This window comes from Molothrus ater, chromosome 6 (assembly GCF_012460135.2).
Source record: "Molothrus ater isolate BHLD 08-10-18 breed brown headed cowbird chromosome 6, BPBGC_Mater_1.1, whole genome shotgun sequence".
Taxonomy (NCBI): Eukaryota; Metazoa; Chordata; class Aves; order Passeriformes; family Icteridae; genus Molothrus; species Molothrus ater.
The window spans coordinates 47,438,830-47,453,305 of record NC_050483.2 but is presented as its reverse complement, the minus strand read 5'-3'; the positions used below and the strand labels follow the sequence as shown (position 1 = coordinate 47,453,305).

The 14,476-nt window shown below is 41.7% G+C and overlaps 1 protein-coding gene across 2 annotated transcripts in view; it reads left to right on the top strand.

Annotated features, from left to right (window-relative positions):
• ASB2 (ankyrin repeat and SOCS box containing 2) overlaps nucleotides 1-14,257 on the top strand; it is a 29,991-nt gene extending 15,734 nt beyond the window's left edge. For both annotated transcript variants that reach the window (XM_036384931.2, XM_036384932.2), the window contains 5 exons: nucleotides 348-593; nucleotides 2,817-2,988; nucleotides 7,751-8,312; nucleotides 11,995-12,148; nucleotides 12,892-14,257. In XM_036384931.2, the coding sequence (XP_036240824.1) occupies nucleotides 348-593; nucleotides 2,817-2,988; nucleotides 7,751-8,312; nucleotides 11,995-12,148; nucleotides 12,892-13,028 (1,271 nt within the window). In that variant the 3' untranslated portion in view covers nucleotides 13,029-14,257. The remainder of the gene's footprint in view (nucleotides 1-347; nucleotides 594-2,816; nucleotides 2,989-7,750; nucleotides 8,313-11,994; nucleotides 12,149-12,891) is intronic.
• Nucleotides 14,258-14,476: the final 219 nt, after the last annotated feature.

The window sequence follows — 14,476 nt, the reverse complement described above, 5'->3', positions numbered from 1 at the left end:
ATTCTTCATAAATTACTTCCTGTACCTTATCACCCCACTGTGTCCCTGGGGTTTCCTGTTGGTACAAAGGTGCTGGGCTGGATTCCCCCAGTACCAGACTTGACACAAGCCCTGCACAGGACACTTAGCCAGGTCCAATTGAAGACTGGCTTCACTGTCACATCCTTTCTGAGCCTCAGACAATATCACTTGGCAGCAGCCTTTGCTCTCGTGTAGACCTAAATGGATCATTGGTCTTACTGTGGCCCACTTGTATGATACTGCCTGGGGCTGCATGAAACAGATACGCAACACGCAGAGTATTTTCAAAAGCCTGTCCTACTGTCTTTCCTTTTTTTCTAAAACAGCTTGTGAGCGCAAGAATGCGGAGGCTGCAAGACTGCTGGTGCAGTTCAATGCAGATACCAACCATCGCTGCAATCGGGGATGGACCGCACTCCATGAGGCTGTCTCCCGAAACGACCTGGAGATCATGGATATCCTGGTGAAAGGGGGTGCCAAGATTGAGTCAGCAAATGCCTATGGGATCACTTCCTTATTTGTGGCAGCTGAGAGTGGGCAGTTGGAGGCTTTGAGATACCTTGCAAGATGTGGTGAGTGCAGCTTACACACATCTATTCATTTAATTCTTAATAATTCAGAGTTTCCCAGTAATTCTCCTTGGCTCAGTTTTTCTGTCTCTGGAGGCCAGGCCTAGCCTGCAGAGGCACTAAGACCCTGCTGCTCCTGCTGGTGGAACTGGGTAGGGTCTTTCACAGAGCATGATCTAGACACATGTGCCTCTTCAGCATTCATTCATGGTCACCTACTTTGAGAAGTCATGTGGTGCTGTCTGACTGCATTTCCTAACAGCTTTCTAAACCCACACTGCTGCAGACATGTAGCCCAAAATCCAGTCAGTCATAAAAGGCAGCTGCAGGTGGTAATAGAGGGCAGAAGCCAACCCCATCTGCTCACGAACATGTGCAGTGATGGGCAAGGTTAGCTGTCCTCATAATGTATTGATAAAATACTACTGCGAGTTTATGGGTTTATATCAAATAGAAGCAGACTCACTCTCCCTATGTGTAAATGTTCAAACATATAAACAGAGTGAATTTTAATCTAATTTACTAAACCAGTCATGTAAAACAGCTTTACAATAAGCACAATAACTTCACTACTATTCTGAAGCATATTTTATTTTCACAATGGACTATTATCTTCAATGAAGGTAAGACTTGGGTCTTGCACTTGCAAAACAAGAGTTTACCAGTAATGAAGATAAGAAAAACTTTTGAAAAAATTAGTATGATTAAGAAAGATGTGAGAATTGGGAACCAAAAATTGTGCTCTGCTGCCCATCTAGTCTTGTCAGAGAGTTTTGTATGACCAGTTAGTCCATCATGATGCCTATGACTTAAGAAACTAAGCCAGAATGTGATTTGTGTTTCAAATTAGATAGATAGTACGATTTCCTTAAAGTTCAATTTTGAGAAAAATACACAAAAAAAAAATCCAATAAAACTGTCCAATTTTTTCAAGCTCTTCAAGCCCTGAATAGCTCTTCTGAGCATCCCAGAAATTATATCATTCATTGTTTATGATGAACAATTTTTCATCATAAAAAGGGTTTCTTTCTCATTAGGAACGTAGTTCCTGTGTTATGTTTTGTCACTGTAATTCTCCTGTTGTTTCCAGCTACAACATCTTCAAAGGGCCAAACACAACACAGATGTTTCAGCTTAGGGTGAGAGCCCAGGGAAATGTTCTCATTGGCAGGGAGTTTTCATGATCAAACAGAAGACTGATCAGTTTCTTTATTGGAGTTTAGAAGCGAAACTCCAGTGAACTGTCATTCCCATTTAGGATACACATAGAGCAGCCTTCCTGAGAACATCATGGTTCTGTACATGACAGCCAAAATTCAGGCTTAAGGGCCTTAAATATCTACAGCAGAAAAAGTTAGATTCCATATTTTTTATGGCAAAAAAGTATTGTCTTAGTTTATACTTGCATGATATTTATTAAGCAAAGTACACATTAGAGCCCAAGAAAGAAATTACCAAATAGTCTAGTAGTTTGTTGGTAATATTCCTCTTTTTTGTAGTAAAACTTACCATTTGAAGCCTAACTCCAGCCCTCATGAGGTGAAGGGATATGGCCTAGGTGCTGAGTTTTGAAATACAATAATCATTGATTAAGGCTCTCCCAAATAAAACCTTAGAATTGTTGATCAGCACCATGCAGATGTCATTTTATAGAGTATTATTTTAGCCTGGATACATACTAAAATTAAAAAGAAGTATAAATACTATAAATCTGTGTAACACAGTGTGACTATATAGAGTATAAATGATAAATATAAATAAATATGCAGTATAAATAGATATCCATAGAATTTTGGAGAGCACCTATTGAGATAATCTAATCCAAACTCCTGCTCAGGAATAGTATATATACATAGTGTAAGCACATAAATATTAATGGAATTGCTGTGTTTGAAGGAAAGGCCATGCCATATAAAGAACAGCCCAATTTAAATTTTTTTTGACCTTTGAGCTGAATAGAGACTGGATTCATGACTGGGACCTAATAGCTGCCACCATGATAAACTGTCCCTCATAAAATTCCCATCATATTAGAGACCAATGTAAATCTATGATATAAAGGTGTAGAACTGATATGACTGTGCCACCTGTGATATGACTTTTTTCACATCCCCATCCAGCACACTTCATAGCTCCAGTGTCATGGAAATATAAGTGTTCATTCAAAGTATGTTCCTCCCATCTCACTTTAACTTTTTGGTGCTAAAAGGGTTTCTTCCTTCCTAGGTGCTGATATAAACACACAAGCCAGTGATAACGCCTCTGCTCTTTATGAAGCCTGTAAAAATGGACATGTGCCCATTGTGGAGTTTCTTTTGTCCCAAGGAGCAGATGCTAACAAAGCCAATAAGGATGGCCTCTTACCTCTTCACATAGCAGCCAAAAAAGGGATTTGCGAGTAAGTTTTAGTTCGTTTCATGGTTTCATCTTTTAGATAAGAATCCAAAGTCCTTACAAAAAGGAAAATGGAATGTCCCAGAACCAATTCTGAGCAACGTGAGCAAGGCAGGTACCAGCTGAGAAGTGGGCTTTCTGCCTGCAGAGCTCAGGCTGGAGAGTGTGTTTGGAGGTTGGGATGGGATGGGGTGAGCAGGAACGTGGGGTGAAAGATTCCTTTAATTTTACCAAGACATCATCTATTACAGCTAAATAATATCATATATCTTGGAAGTGGATTGAACTGAAGTCCTCAAAATATTCTTAAATATTTATTATTTATTATAATATAATATTTATTATTTATTATAATAGAAAAAGTATTGGTGGGGAGTGTTAGTCCTTAATAGCATTTGCAGCATGGTTTGCAATAATTTTCCTACATGGGCCCATTGTGATTCTTCTGCACAAGCAGAAGATGCTGGATTCATCTCTGGTGTGTTCAGGTTTTAATAACAATAATTCAGTTGCTGACAGTAGGAAGTGGTTAAGTGAATCTCTAGGGCATTAGTGAGATTGTCACTAGAATATGGTGTCCAGTTCTGATATCCTTCCTTTCAGAAACCTTTCAGGAAATTGTAAAGGCTTCAGAAAAGAGGAACAAGAATTTCTCATGGTCTAGAAAATATATTTTATTAATGAATGATCAAATATCTCCTATTTGTAACAGACAAATCCATAAAAAGACCCACTGCTTTCTTTCTGAAATTAAATGTGTTTGGGACAGAGATGAGTGTATTTTTTAAACAGGGAGACAAGTAACTAGTGGAAAAAATAAGTAGAAATCAGGTAGAATTACCAGTCCTCTGAAACAGAGATTTTTCTAGGAAAGTAATAAACTATATCCTATGATAAAGAATATCAATTTAGAAGATGCTATCTGGGGATGGGATGTTGCACTGTCATGTAAGTAGTAACCTGGGACATTACAGCATGCTTCTGAGCCTGAACTCCATAGCATTTACTTCTGATCCTAGAGCAAGTTTTAGTTCCTGCTTTTAATCCCTCACTGCTGGAAGAGTAAGTGACCCACAGCTAAGTTTTTATTGCAGTAACAGATCCCTGTGGTGACTGTAGAGGACTCTTCTGACTATCACAGTTTCTACCAAAATATTTCTACAACAGGCAAATGAGAGTGTCTGTCCAACTGCAGTGCCTGTTTCTGGACAGGACAGCTGTATTTGCAGAGAACTGCTCCAGTGGATTCCTACATATCTTTTTATTTATTCCTCAGTATCTGAGGAATAAAAGCTTTTAACATCACTACACCTTCCCAAAATGTTTTTCATTCTAGAATTTAGATTTGTTTTGCAATGCAAATTAAGCTTCTTAAACCACTTTGATAGACCTGAGGATATTAATATTGGTTGGAGTAGGCCTGGCTCCTTGTGCAAGCTGTGTATTCTAGAGGGCAGCTCAGTGTCAAGTTATGTAACAGATTTGTACACTTACATCATGTACATGAACACACTGCACTGACTAACACGTGCACGATTCAAAATTTTCTCCAAGGTTTGAGTCATAAAGTCATTTTCAAGTATGAGAGACAGAACTCAGCTTCAGTTGTTCACTTTCTAAAAAGTTTATCTGAAAGTACAGTAAGTTGATCTGAAATATAAAGAGTATGGGCAAGCTCTCTTTTCCTCCCCTCAGTAGTTTCACACTCTGACCTGAAAAGAATTTACATGGAAACTCCACAACTTAAGTTCACCCTGGATTATGGAAGGAAGGGCCTAAATCAGGGCTCATATCAATTATTCCCAACAACCAGCAGCATAAATGAGACCAGAATTTAGTTCAAACTCTGCCTTCCTTCACTTGTAAAAGACTGAGCACAAATTTTGTGCATAACTGCTGCAAACTAAGTAGAAAAGAAAGACAAAAGAAAAATATATTGTCTTATAAATATTTATCTAAATGACAAAACTTTAGCCTGTTTGGCTGATCATTCTTAATTCCTCTGGTATTCAGTAAAATAACACCCTTCATGGTGACCTCTGTATTCCTGCAGATTTAGTACGTAATTCTACAGGAATTCCACACTTCAACTTTTTGCCAGAGCACGAAGGCTCCCTACCATCAAAAAGCCAAGAATGTGGTCCCAGGGCTCAACTGTCAACTCTTGTTGCTTGGTGTTTGTTTATTTTAAATGACACCTTGTCAATTCTGACCTGAAATTCATAAGGGTCATCTCATAAGCTGCAAGCAGTCATTTAACTCTTTCCCCCTTAGAACTGAGATGTTGAAAAGGGAAGACTTCATGAAGTGGGGGCAGATTTATTAAGTAAATATAAGTCAGTAAACTCTTGGCATGCTCACACTAAGGATGCTCTGCCTCCTCCTCCATATAACCTCTAACAAATAGAAAACACAGAAGCAGGTGTCAGGGATTAGGGAAATCTTGGCACTATTTCAAAACTGTACATGAAGCTCATCCCTGTGACAGACATGGGATGTGGTCTGACTTGTCTGGCCTTGGCTGCCTTCACTTGAGTTGCATTCTCCCTCTAGAGAAACAGGAAATGCTCCAGAGGCACCATATTACTGAACTGACCCACTTTGGAGGGTGAGAAAGAGAGGTTCAAGCTACACAATTAAACTGGTAACAATTTGATGCTTCCTGCTTTTCACACCAAAATAAATGTGGGCTACAGGGACTGTACTGAGCTCTAGGACACTGCAGCATTTGGATGCAGAGCCTCAGCATGTCACCCGTGCAGTGAGGTCCAGGTTCCCGTTGCAGACAGAAATGATCCAGTGCCTCTTTAAGTCAGATGTGAAGAGCTGGCTGAAGCACATATGCTGGAGGGAAAGAACAAAACAGACCCTTAAATCTTCAAAACATTTGATCATGGGATGAGTAATGCTGGTACTTGGCGCAGTGTCCTCACAGTGCTCTGTGCCCTTTTTGTTATTAGGCTCTTACAGAACATTTGCTGAGGGTGGGAAGTTGCCAGCTCACCAGCACCCAAACCTCCCTGCTCCCTGGCAAGTGTCACAGTGCTGGAAAATTAGTGTGACTGCTTGGAGAAAAAAAATAAGTGCTTAATTTCCCAAGATATTTACATAATTTAAAAGCCTTTTTGTTTAAAAATGAGATGTAGAGTAACTTGGAGACATCAACAGTACCTCACGTAAATAGGAACATAATCCTGTAAAATTATATCTTCAACCCTTATTTCAGCTCCTGGGAGCGTTGGAGGCTCAGTGTTTCACAGGATCACAAGATCATCACAGACAAAGGTTTTACTGGCTTAGCTCATTATGCAAATATATGTTTGAGGGCCCAGTGTTGGGACCAGCTATTGCAGTCAAGCTGAAGATATGCAGCATTTTAAAGGAGGCACACTACTTGGTAGGAAAGTGAGCTTTGCATGTTTGTCTGTCACCAGAGCTGATGACTGCTGGGTAGAGTAGTCTGCATGGGAGGAAAGGAGGTGGAGAAGGTGTGCTTGGCTTCCCAGCTCACACAAGTTCCTATTTAAGATATCCCTCTCTACACAGATATTACAACGGGAGTGTGGGCAACTCCTGACACAGCAGGCAGACTCAGGTTGGATGAGCTATAGGCTCTTTCTAAAAGTAAGTTTCCTTGAGGTGACTTGTCTATTTCTACAGAATCATCCTAGAGCCTTGGCTACATTACCCAACTTCATAAGCAGGAAATGAAGGTTTAACCCATAGGGTTGGTCATGCAGCTCCATTGACACCCGTGCAGACATAAAAATGATCATGGGTTTGTGACTGCAGGGCTCCTGTGCATCATATATTTGAAATTCATATTAAATATTAGATCAGCTTGATTTATGTTGGTTTGTTTGAGACCACATCACGCTTTCCAACAGCAATCCCTCATTACTGGGGTTTAGGACTTGGCTACACACCTTCTCTCCCTCAGCTGAAACATGGAAACCAGCCTGGAAAATATTTTTACTTCTTTTTCTCCCTTTTACTAATTGTCTTTTTGGCTCCCTGTGATCTGGGATGGACATTGATAGCCCCATGAACTTGCCATAGCCAAAAGCTGCACTGTGAAGGCCTACAGGATAGAGGACCAATGCAGGCTAATAACTGAATTGTAATAGGGAAGGCCTGGGAACCAAATCTGTTGTTTATCCTAGCTCAGTCCTCTAGACATGGGGTTTCACCTCCTGTCTGGTGTCATGCCTGTTACTGTGGCTGTGACCCACAAAACCTGCCAGCACTTTGTGTTGGCACCCTTCTCTGCTGAGCAGTAAAGCAAAACCTGAGAAGGGGAGATGCATTCTCTCTGCTGGCACCTCAGGCTGGAGATTGTGCACCTTTTCCTCCAGTCCTACCCACAGCATGATGATGAAGGTGCAGAATGTCTGGTAGCTCCGGGCTGGTCGTCTGCCATTTGGGCTGTGGAACCTAAGTTACAACAGGGTGGCTGAGTGCCAGCATGTCATGTCTTCCATTGCAACTGTCCCTGTAGCTGCCATTACATCACAGAAACCGGGTAATAATCTCAAAAAATGTGTTCCTTCATGAAAGGGGAAGGTCAAACAACTCATATTTTTTGCAAGGTCAGTGCACAGGGAGTTGCTGACAGGTTTGAGGTTTGCAGTCTGGTTTCTATGAGTTGTTCCTGAGTTAGTGGGCTCTGCCGTGGGGGTGAGCTATGAATAGCTCTGAATAAAGCTTGCTGCAGGTTTGTAGATCCCCTAGAGCTCACTGCTGCTCACTGAGTCTCCTCCTGGCAGGATTGTGTCCATGCTGATCCCTGTGACCAGCCGCACCCGTGTCAAGCGCAGCGGCATCAGCCCCCTGCACTTGGCGGCCGAGCGCAACAACGACGAGATCCTGGAAGAGCTGATCGAAGCTGGCTACGAGGTCAACACCGCCCTCTCTGATGAACGCTCCTGCCTCTACGAGGACAGACGCACCACCCCACTCTATTTTGCTGTTTTTAACAACAATATCTACGCCACAGAGCTGCTGCTGCAAGCTGGAGCCAACCCCAATGTTGACCTCATTAACCCCTTACTCATCTCCATCCGCCACGGCTGCCTGAAGACCATGAAACTGCTTCTTGACCATGGGGCAAACATTGATGCCTATATATCAAGTCATCCCACCACCTTTCCAGCTACCATCATGTTTTCAATGAAGTACCTTTCTGTGCTGAAGTACCTCCTGGATCTGGGCTGTGATGCAGGCTCCTGTTTTGAGTGTCAGTACGGAAATGGCCCACACCCTGCATTAAATTACAGGCGGGAAAGACTGAATGATCCTCAGGTGACCAGGGAGCCAGCTGTAGTACAGGTAAGCACTGCCCAGTCTACCTGCAGGACTTCTAAGGACATCTCCTACCAGTGGGTTCTAACAACATTAGTGTATTTTTTCTTCCAAATTTTTTGCAGGAGAAAATCATAAATAAGTAGGGATTGCCAGCAAACATTCCAAGTTTGTGTCCAATGACTGCAGGAAGGTAGAGAAAAGCCACTGTGGCCATAGCTTGAATTTACAGTGAATTGTAGCCATCCTGACAGTCTTACCGAGAGTTCTACAATGCTCTTTTCCTCTGGACCTGAGGTGCCAAAAGTGAGGCATATTTTCTTGACAAACATATGGATGATAGCATATGGGAGGTAGAAACCTTCTTTTTTAACTTGCCCTGTAGGATTTGTTTAGTCTGATACAGAATGTTAGCTACTGGTTACATGAAAACAGTCTAGTGCTTCACTCTCTGAGGGTAAACCAGTGAATGTGAACAACTGCAACTTCTGAGTCTACTGGAAAAGCAGTCATGGAAAGAGAGCATAAATTATTACATTAGCTATGTGACTGAGTTATATTTGAAGATTTCACAAGAGATTAGGAGATTTAGGTCTATGATTTAATATTTTTGAAGCCATTTACAGGCTTTAGATATCTACATTTTATACAAGTATCTTTGCAGTCCTTTCTAAAATGCAGCTGGTCTTAGCTTCCATTGAGCTGGAATGGGACTCTCAATCCCTTAAAGGACTTTGCAGAATTTCATATTATACTTTTTTTTCTGATTTCTGTATCTCCTCTCCTTCCAATGTATCTCAAAATCTAATGCTCCACTCAAAATTTTCTGTCCTTCAACATGCTACTCAAAAATGAAATCTCAACATGGCAGTTTTTTTATTTTGCAAAAAATTGAGGACAAAATCAATCAGCTTCTATCTAGTGTAAGTGCAGCTTTGAGGGATTCAGCAGAATCCCAAAGGTATGGTTACCAATATATGTTCTTTTATGGTGTAAAGAATAAAGGAAAACATTAAATGATTCTAGGAAATCTTGACCTTTTTATCAGTCCTGTCTTCTAAAAGACTTTACTCTCAGTTAACATATCTGGGGAAAAAAGCCAATTGAAAAGAAAATCTTATAGAGAGAATTTTAGGAGTCCATCACAGTACTCTCTTCTCCTAAAGAGGACTTTACCCTCAAGAGTCTTTTGTCACAACAAAATTCCTCCAGTATACTATATTTTTTGTCAAAGAAAATTTATAAAATACATCATGTCTCGTTCTTGATCTGTGATATGGTAGCACACTGAGTGAACAGAGAGATGGAATTCCAAGAAAAGTAGTCAGGGTTTGTCTGTAGCCCTCTATGGTATCCTAGCCACTCAAAACCAGTTCCTTCTGGATCTCACCTGAAACAATTGCCTAGGAAAATATTAGGTCACTCACAAAAAGTCATTGCCTCAAAGGTCACATCGTATGAGGCAGAGAAAGAAAAAATTGTATAAAAATTTATGTGTCCAGAGAGAAAGCAGTGAGGAGATATGCACACAGAAAAAAAAAAAAAAGTAATCCCTTCCCTCTAATATTGTTTTTTATTTGCTTTTACTGCTAGGGCTAGGATTTTGGCTAATAAAAGTGAGGTTCCTGTGGTAGCTTCATAATATGTAGTTATGATATGATTTATATTCTGAAATATGGAGCATCTTATGAAACTACAGCCTTGTCCACACAAAGGATGTTCTTCTATTGTGTAAGATTACGAAAGGATAGTAAATCTTAATTATTAGTCTTTATAAAGGCCACGAAGTACTGTAACTGGGTTTGGAAAGTGCACAAATATAAATAATAAGTGATGCTACTAAATGAATGTGTCCTGGAGAAAGTGAACACAGAAGAATGGTTGCTGACCCTCTCCACACCTGGGGAGCTGCTGCTGATGCCGGGCAGTGGGGCGGAGGGCAGCGGCGTCCAGCCACGAGAGGGCATTCGGGTGTCTGCCGAGAGCGCAGCCTCAGCGCCGCCGGCCCCGCGCCAACCCCGCTGCCTGCTGCTGCAGCTGGGCAGTGCTCTTCTTTAGTTTGCTACGCTTATTGTCCTGCAATGTGTTTTGAAACGTGCTCATTCCAGAAGATGTTTTTGTAAACCGAGTTTGTGGACAGGGAAGAGAGAAAAAAGGCAGGCAGGGTGTCTGGTGGAGACAAGAAGAGAGCAAGATCCAGTGTTTTATGGCCCTGCATGTGTCTTCATTTCAACTCTCCTAAAGCAGTCACTGCAAGGAGGTGATGTGCAGGTGCCTGGTCTGTGTCTCACACGGGTAACTGCATGGCAGTGACACAAACACTGCAGTGACAGCCAGACATACAAAACTGCACTCCCTATAAGCAGCCCAGGTAGGAAACTGGGTTATCTGCTGCCATCCTTCTGACACTACTGTCTCTAATTGTCCTGGGAAACATTACATGGTGATGTTTGGTGAAAAATAAGAGTCAGAAGAGTAGTAAACACCTCTGTAAATGTTCTCACCTTGAACAAAATAACCTTATTTTCCACAGCTCTATTTTACTAGGTGAACTAATAACATTTTACTTCTGAATAAGAGTATCCACACAAGAGTTTAATGATTTTGAGTTAGGACTCATGCATGAATAATCAAATTTGATCTAGTTAAAGGAATTTAAACTGAGAGAGCTTTAAGCTAGTGCATTTCCTTTCCTGTTTGATGTGGGCTTAGAAGGTGTTTGCAGACAGGCTGAGTGACTAAGTTGATGGATGGTGCTTCAGCCACCAGCATTCAATAGGGTTCAGCCCTGTGCCTGAATTCTCATCCACAAAGCATGATTTAATTGATGTTAAACTTCCTGACTGCTTGCATGCAGATTTTGTCCACAGATATCTTCACCATATGCAGAGCCCTAAGAGAGACAGATGAAACTGACTGGTATAAAATACATATTTAGATTAAAGTGGGCAGATTTTTTTAAAAATGAGACTGCTGAAAGTCATGTTCTTAAATCTGTTCTTCAGTATCTCCATAAGAAGCCCTCAATGCAATGAATTTTGGTACTCTGCAGCTCACACTGGAGACAATAGAAAATTTGCATGATCCAGAACTGAGCAAGGAAGGCACCCTCTATAAGGCCAAGGATAGTTCTCACACGAGTGAGTAAAATAGCCAGGGATTCATCTGTGCAGAGATTTCTCCACACTTGTTTCTAGTAAGATGTTTGGTCCCCCAAGCTATAGATACAAGCAGGTCCACAGGAAGTAGGAGGTGCTGCATTCTTCTGAATCTCCCTCTTTCCCTAAGATTCCATTTTACCTCCCAGAGCCCCACCCAAGAGGGGAAAGGACCCAGCATGCTATGTCACAGGGCCCTGGACTGCATGGACCTTCCAGTAGCCCCTGACTAGCTTGGGGCAAAGTTCCTCTGCCCTTGTATTTCTGTGGAAGTAGGATCTTGGGACTTGCAAACAATTCAGCATTATTGCATGCTCCAGAGCTCCTGACTTTGCCAGGGATTTGTGTCATCCTATGATTGCAAAGAGGGGGTTCTGCCCTCAGCTGGAAAAGAACAGGCTTTAGTTGAAGTTTTCTGAAGGGAAACTGGTGATTGCACTCACAGCTGGTAGAAGGAGGGTACCGTCAAAGCTATCAGGGCTATTGCAATTGCTGTTTCCACAAGTGCATTTATGTCCCACTGATGGTAGTCCATCTGTTTTGCCTTGAAGTTTTGTGAAATGGTGTCTACTCCAGAGATAAGTCGCTGGGCTGGGCCGATCATCGATGTTCTTCTGGATTATGTGGGAAATGTGCAGCTCTGTTCCCGGCTCAAGGAGCATATTGACAGCTATGAGGACTGGGCTGTCATTAAAGAAAAAGCAGGTATGGTCTCCCAGAAGAGAATCCAGCACAAACAGTCCCACTGTTGGATTCAAAACCTCATTCACCATCTCCTCTTAGTATTCATCCCATAAACTTGAAATCCTTGAAAGGATTTCCCTTCTGTGACTGACCACGTATGAGTGTCAGAAATTTCTGGCATGTCACTGGCCCTGTGGTGAGAAATGCACATCAGCCATCGATCTGACCCACTGGGAATGAGCACAGCAGTGCAGAAAGGCCCATTTGGATGTAGCTGGGGTTCAATCAGATCAGGACAGGTGGGCAGCACAGCCATCTCCACAGCAGCCTAGCAGGCACCAGTGGCCTTTAAAGCCTTTATTAATATTCCACTCTCCTAATAGCCTTTCCCTCAGGAAAAAGTCTTTCATAGATATTTTCAGAATCAGTTTTTTGGCACCAAGCTAAATTTGGTACCTATTGCGTTTATTTTCATTGGGAAGGCTAAACACTTTGAAGTAGCTTTTTAAAATCCTCCTAGAAAGCCCATTGCTGTGGCTGAGATGGGTACAGCACCCCATCCTCCAGGCCCACATCCTTCCCCATGTCATGCCTCAGTATATATGTTTTGCCACCGGACATATTATCCCTTCATTACAGAAAAAACCCTTTTTTTCATTCTTCCTTCTCCCATTTTCCTCCTGATACTCCCCTGCCCAAGCTGAGCTCAAGTCCCTCAAGTTAAAACCCGTTCTGCTCATGTTTCTGACCCACCTGTCTTTCAGAACCTCCACGACCTCTTTCCCACCTTTGCCGCATCAAGGTCCGGAGCCTGGTTGGAAGGAACCGCATTAAACTCCTGGACACGCTGCCCCTCCCCGACAGACTGATCCGCTATCTACAGCACGACTACTCACAGTGACCCCCCAGCACACTGGATGTGCAGCAGCTTCCCAGCGTGGCACCCAGCGTCACCACGGTGGCACAGGTGCACAGCAGGGAGGAATTGCTGCTGGCTTGGTCAAGCACCCTCCCGTGACTAATCTGAGAGAAATGCGCTTTTGAAGCAGGAGTGAGAAGAAAACGGAGGAGACAGCTAACATAGGAGACTGCTGTTAGGTTTTTCAAGAGAAAACACATACAATTCACCTCAGACCTTAGTCTGCAAAGAAGAATAAATGAAAGCCAATACTTACAAATGAGTAGTGCTGAAGCAAGTATCAGTGAGGAACTCAAAAGTGTCCTGAAGCTGTGGTGGAGCTTAGCATCCTTGATGTGGTCACAATTCAGAACTTGTCAAGAATCAACATGTTTGGGAAAGCAATCACATTACCTTCACTGACTGAGATTTTTATTGTAGTTTCTGTTCTATTGTTTGGATTTCTGCTAAGTGTGTTGGTTGCTAATTCTCTGATATTTTGATACCACCTTGCTAACACCTTTACTTCTTTTTTTGTACATTTCTTATTAAGTACTTGATTTATGAACCTTCAAATCTCAGAACTCTTTAATAGACTAAAATCCAGAAATGCTGAATCCTTTAAAAGTCAAGGAAAGGTTTATTTAAGGAGGATGGAAGAATTATATTTGCACATAGTGAGCGGAGTTCATTCTGTATTATATTTGCAATAGGAAGTAAGTGAAATTTTGCTTGAGAGAATTTCCTAGACTAGGGATTTGAAAGCAACCCTTAGCTCTTTCAGGTTTTTTTGGTGTAAATTAGAAGTAGCTGCACTGTAAACAGTACGTTTATGCTTTCATGAAGCTGGTGTCAGAACAGAACAAAGCCCTAGAGGAGCAGGAACAGAGAGAGTGATATGAAGGAGAGAGGCAACACTGCTGAACCAACTTATTCTCTTCCTCCCCCAGAAGATCTTATCTCTATAAAACCCAGCTCTCCAAACTCCTTGGACCTCTGTGGCTGTAACAATACATGACTGAAAGTAAGAGAAATTATTTGAAAATTATGGAATTCAAACTGCAAAACTTATGGAAATTAATACCCAGAATTAGGTTTCCAAATCCTTACTCAGATGCCGAAACAATGGCAAGTTGCTTGCACCAGGTGTTGTTCCACTTAAACCAGGGGAATCATATACAGTGTCAGATATTACTGAGGCAGAATAAAAAATCTCAGAATTTAGCCCTGAATTTTCTGACTTTGGAAGTTTGAAGTATCTTTTAGCTTCCTTTGACACTGATGAAAGTTATTATCTCAGCTTCTTTGAAAATTAGGGCACCTATTTACAGCTCAGATCCACAACTGATTTATGGCAGCTTAACAAGTCACCATCTATCTGCTGAACCACTATAATTGTCCGTGAAATTCTTTTATTGAAGTTTTTAACAAGTCACATTCCCTCACAGCTG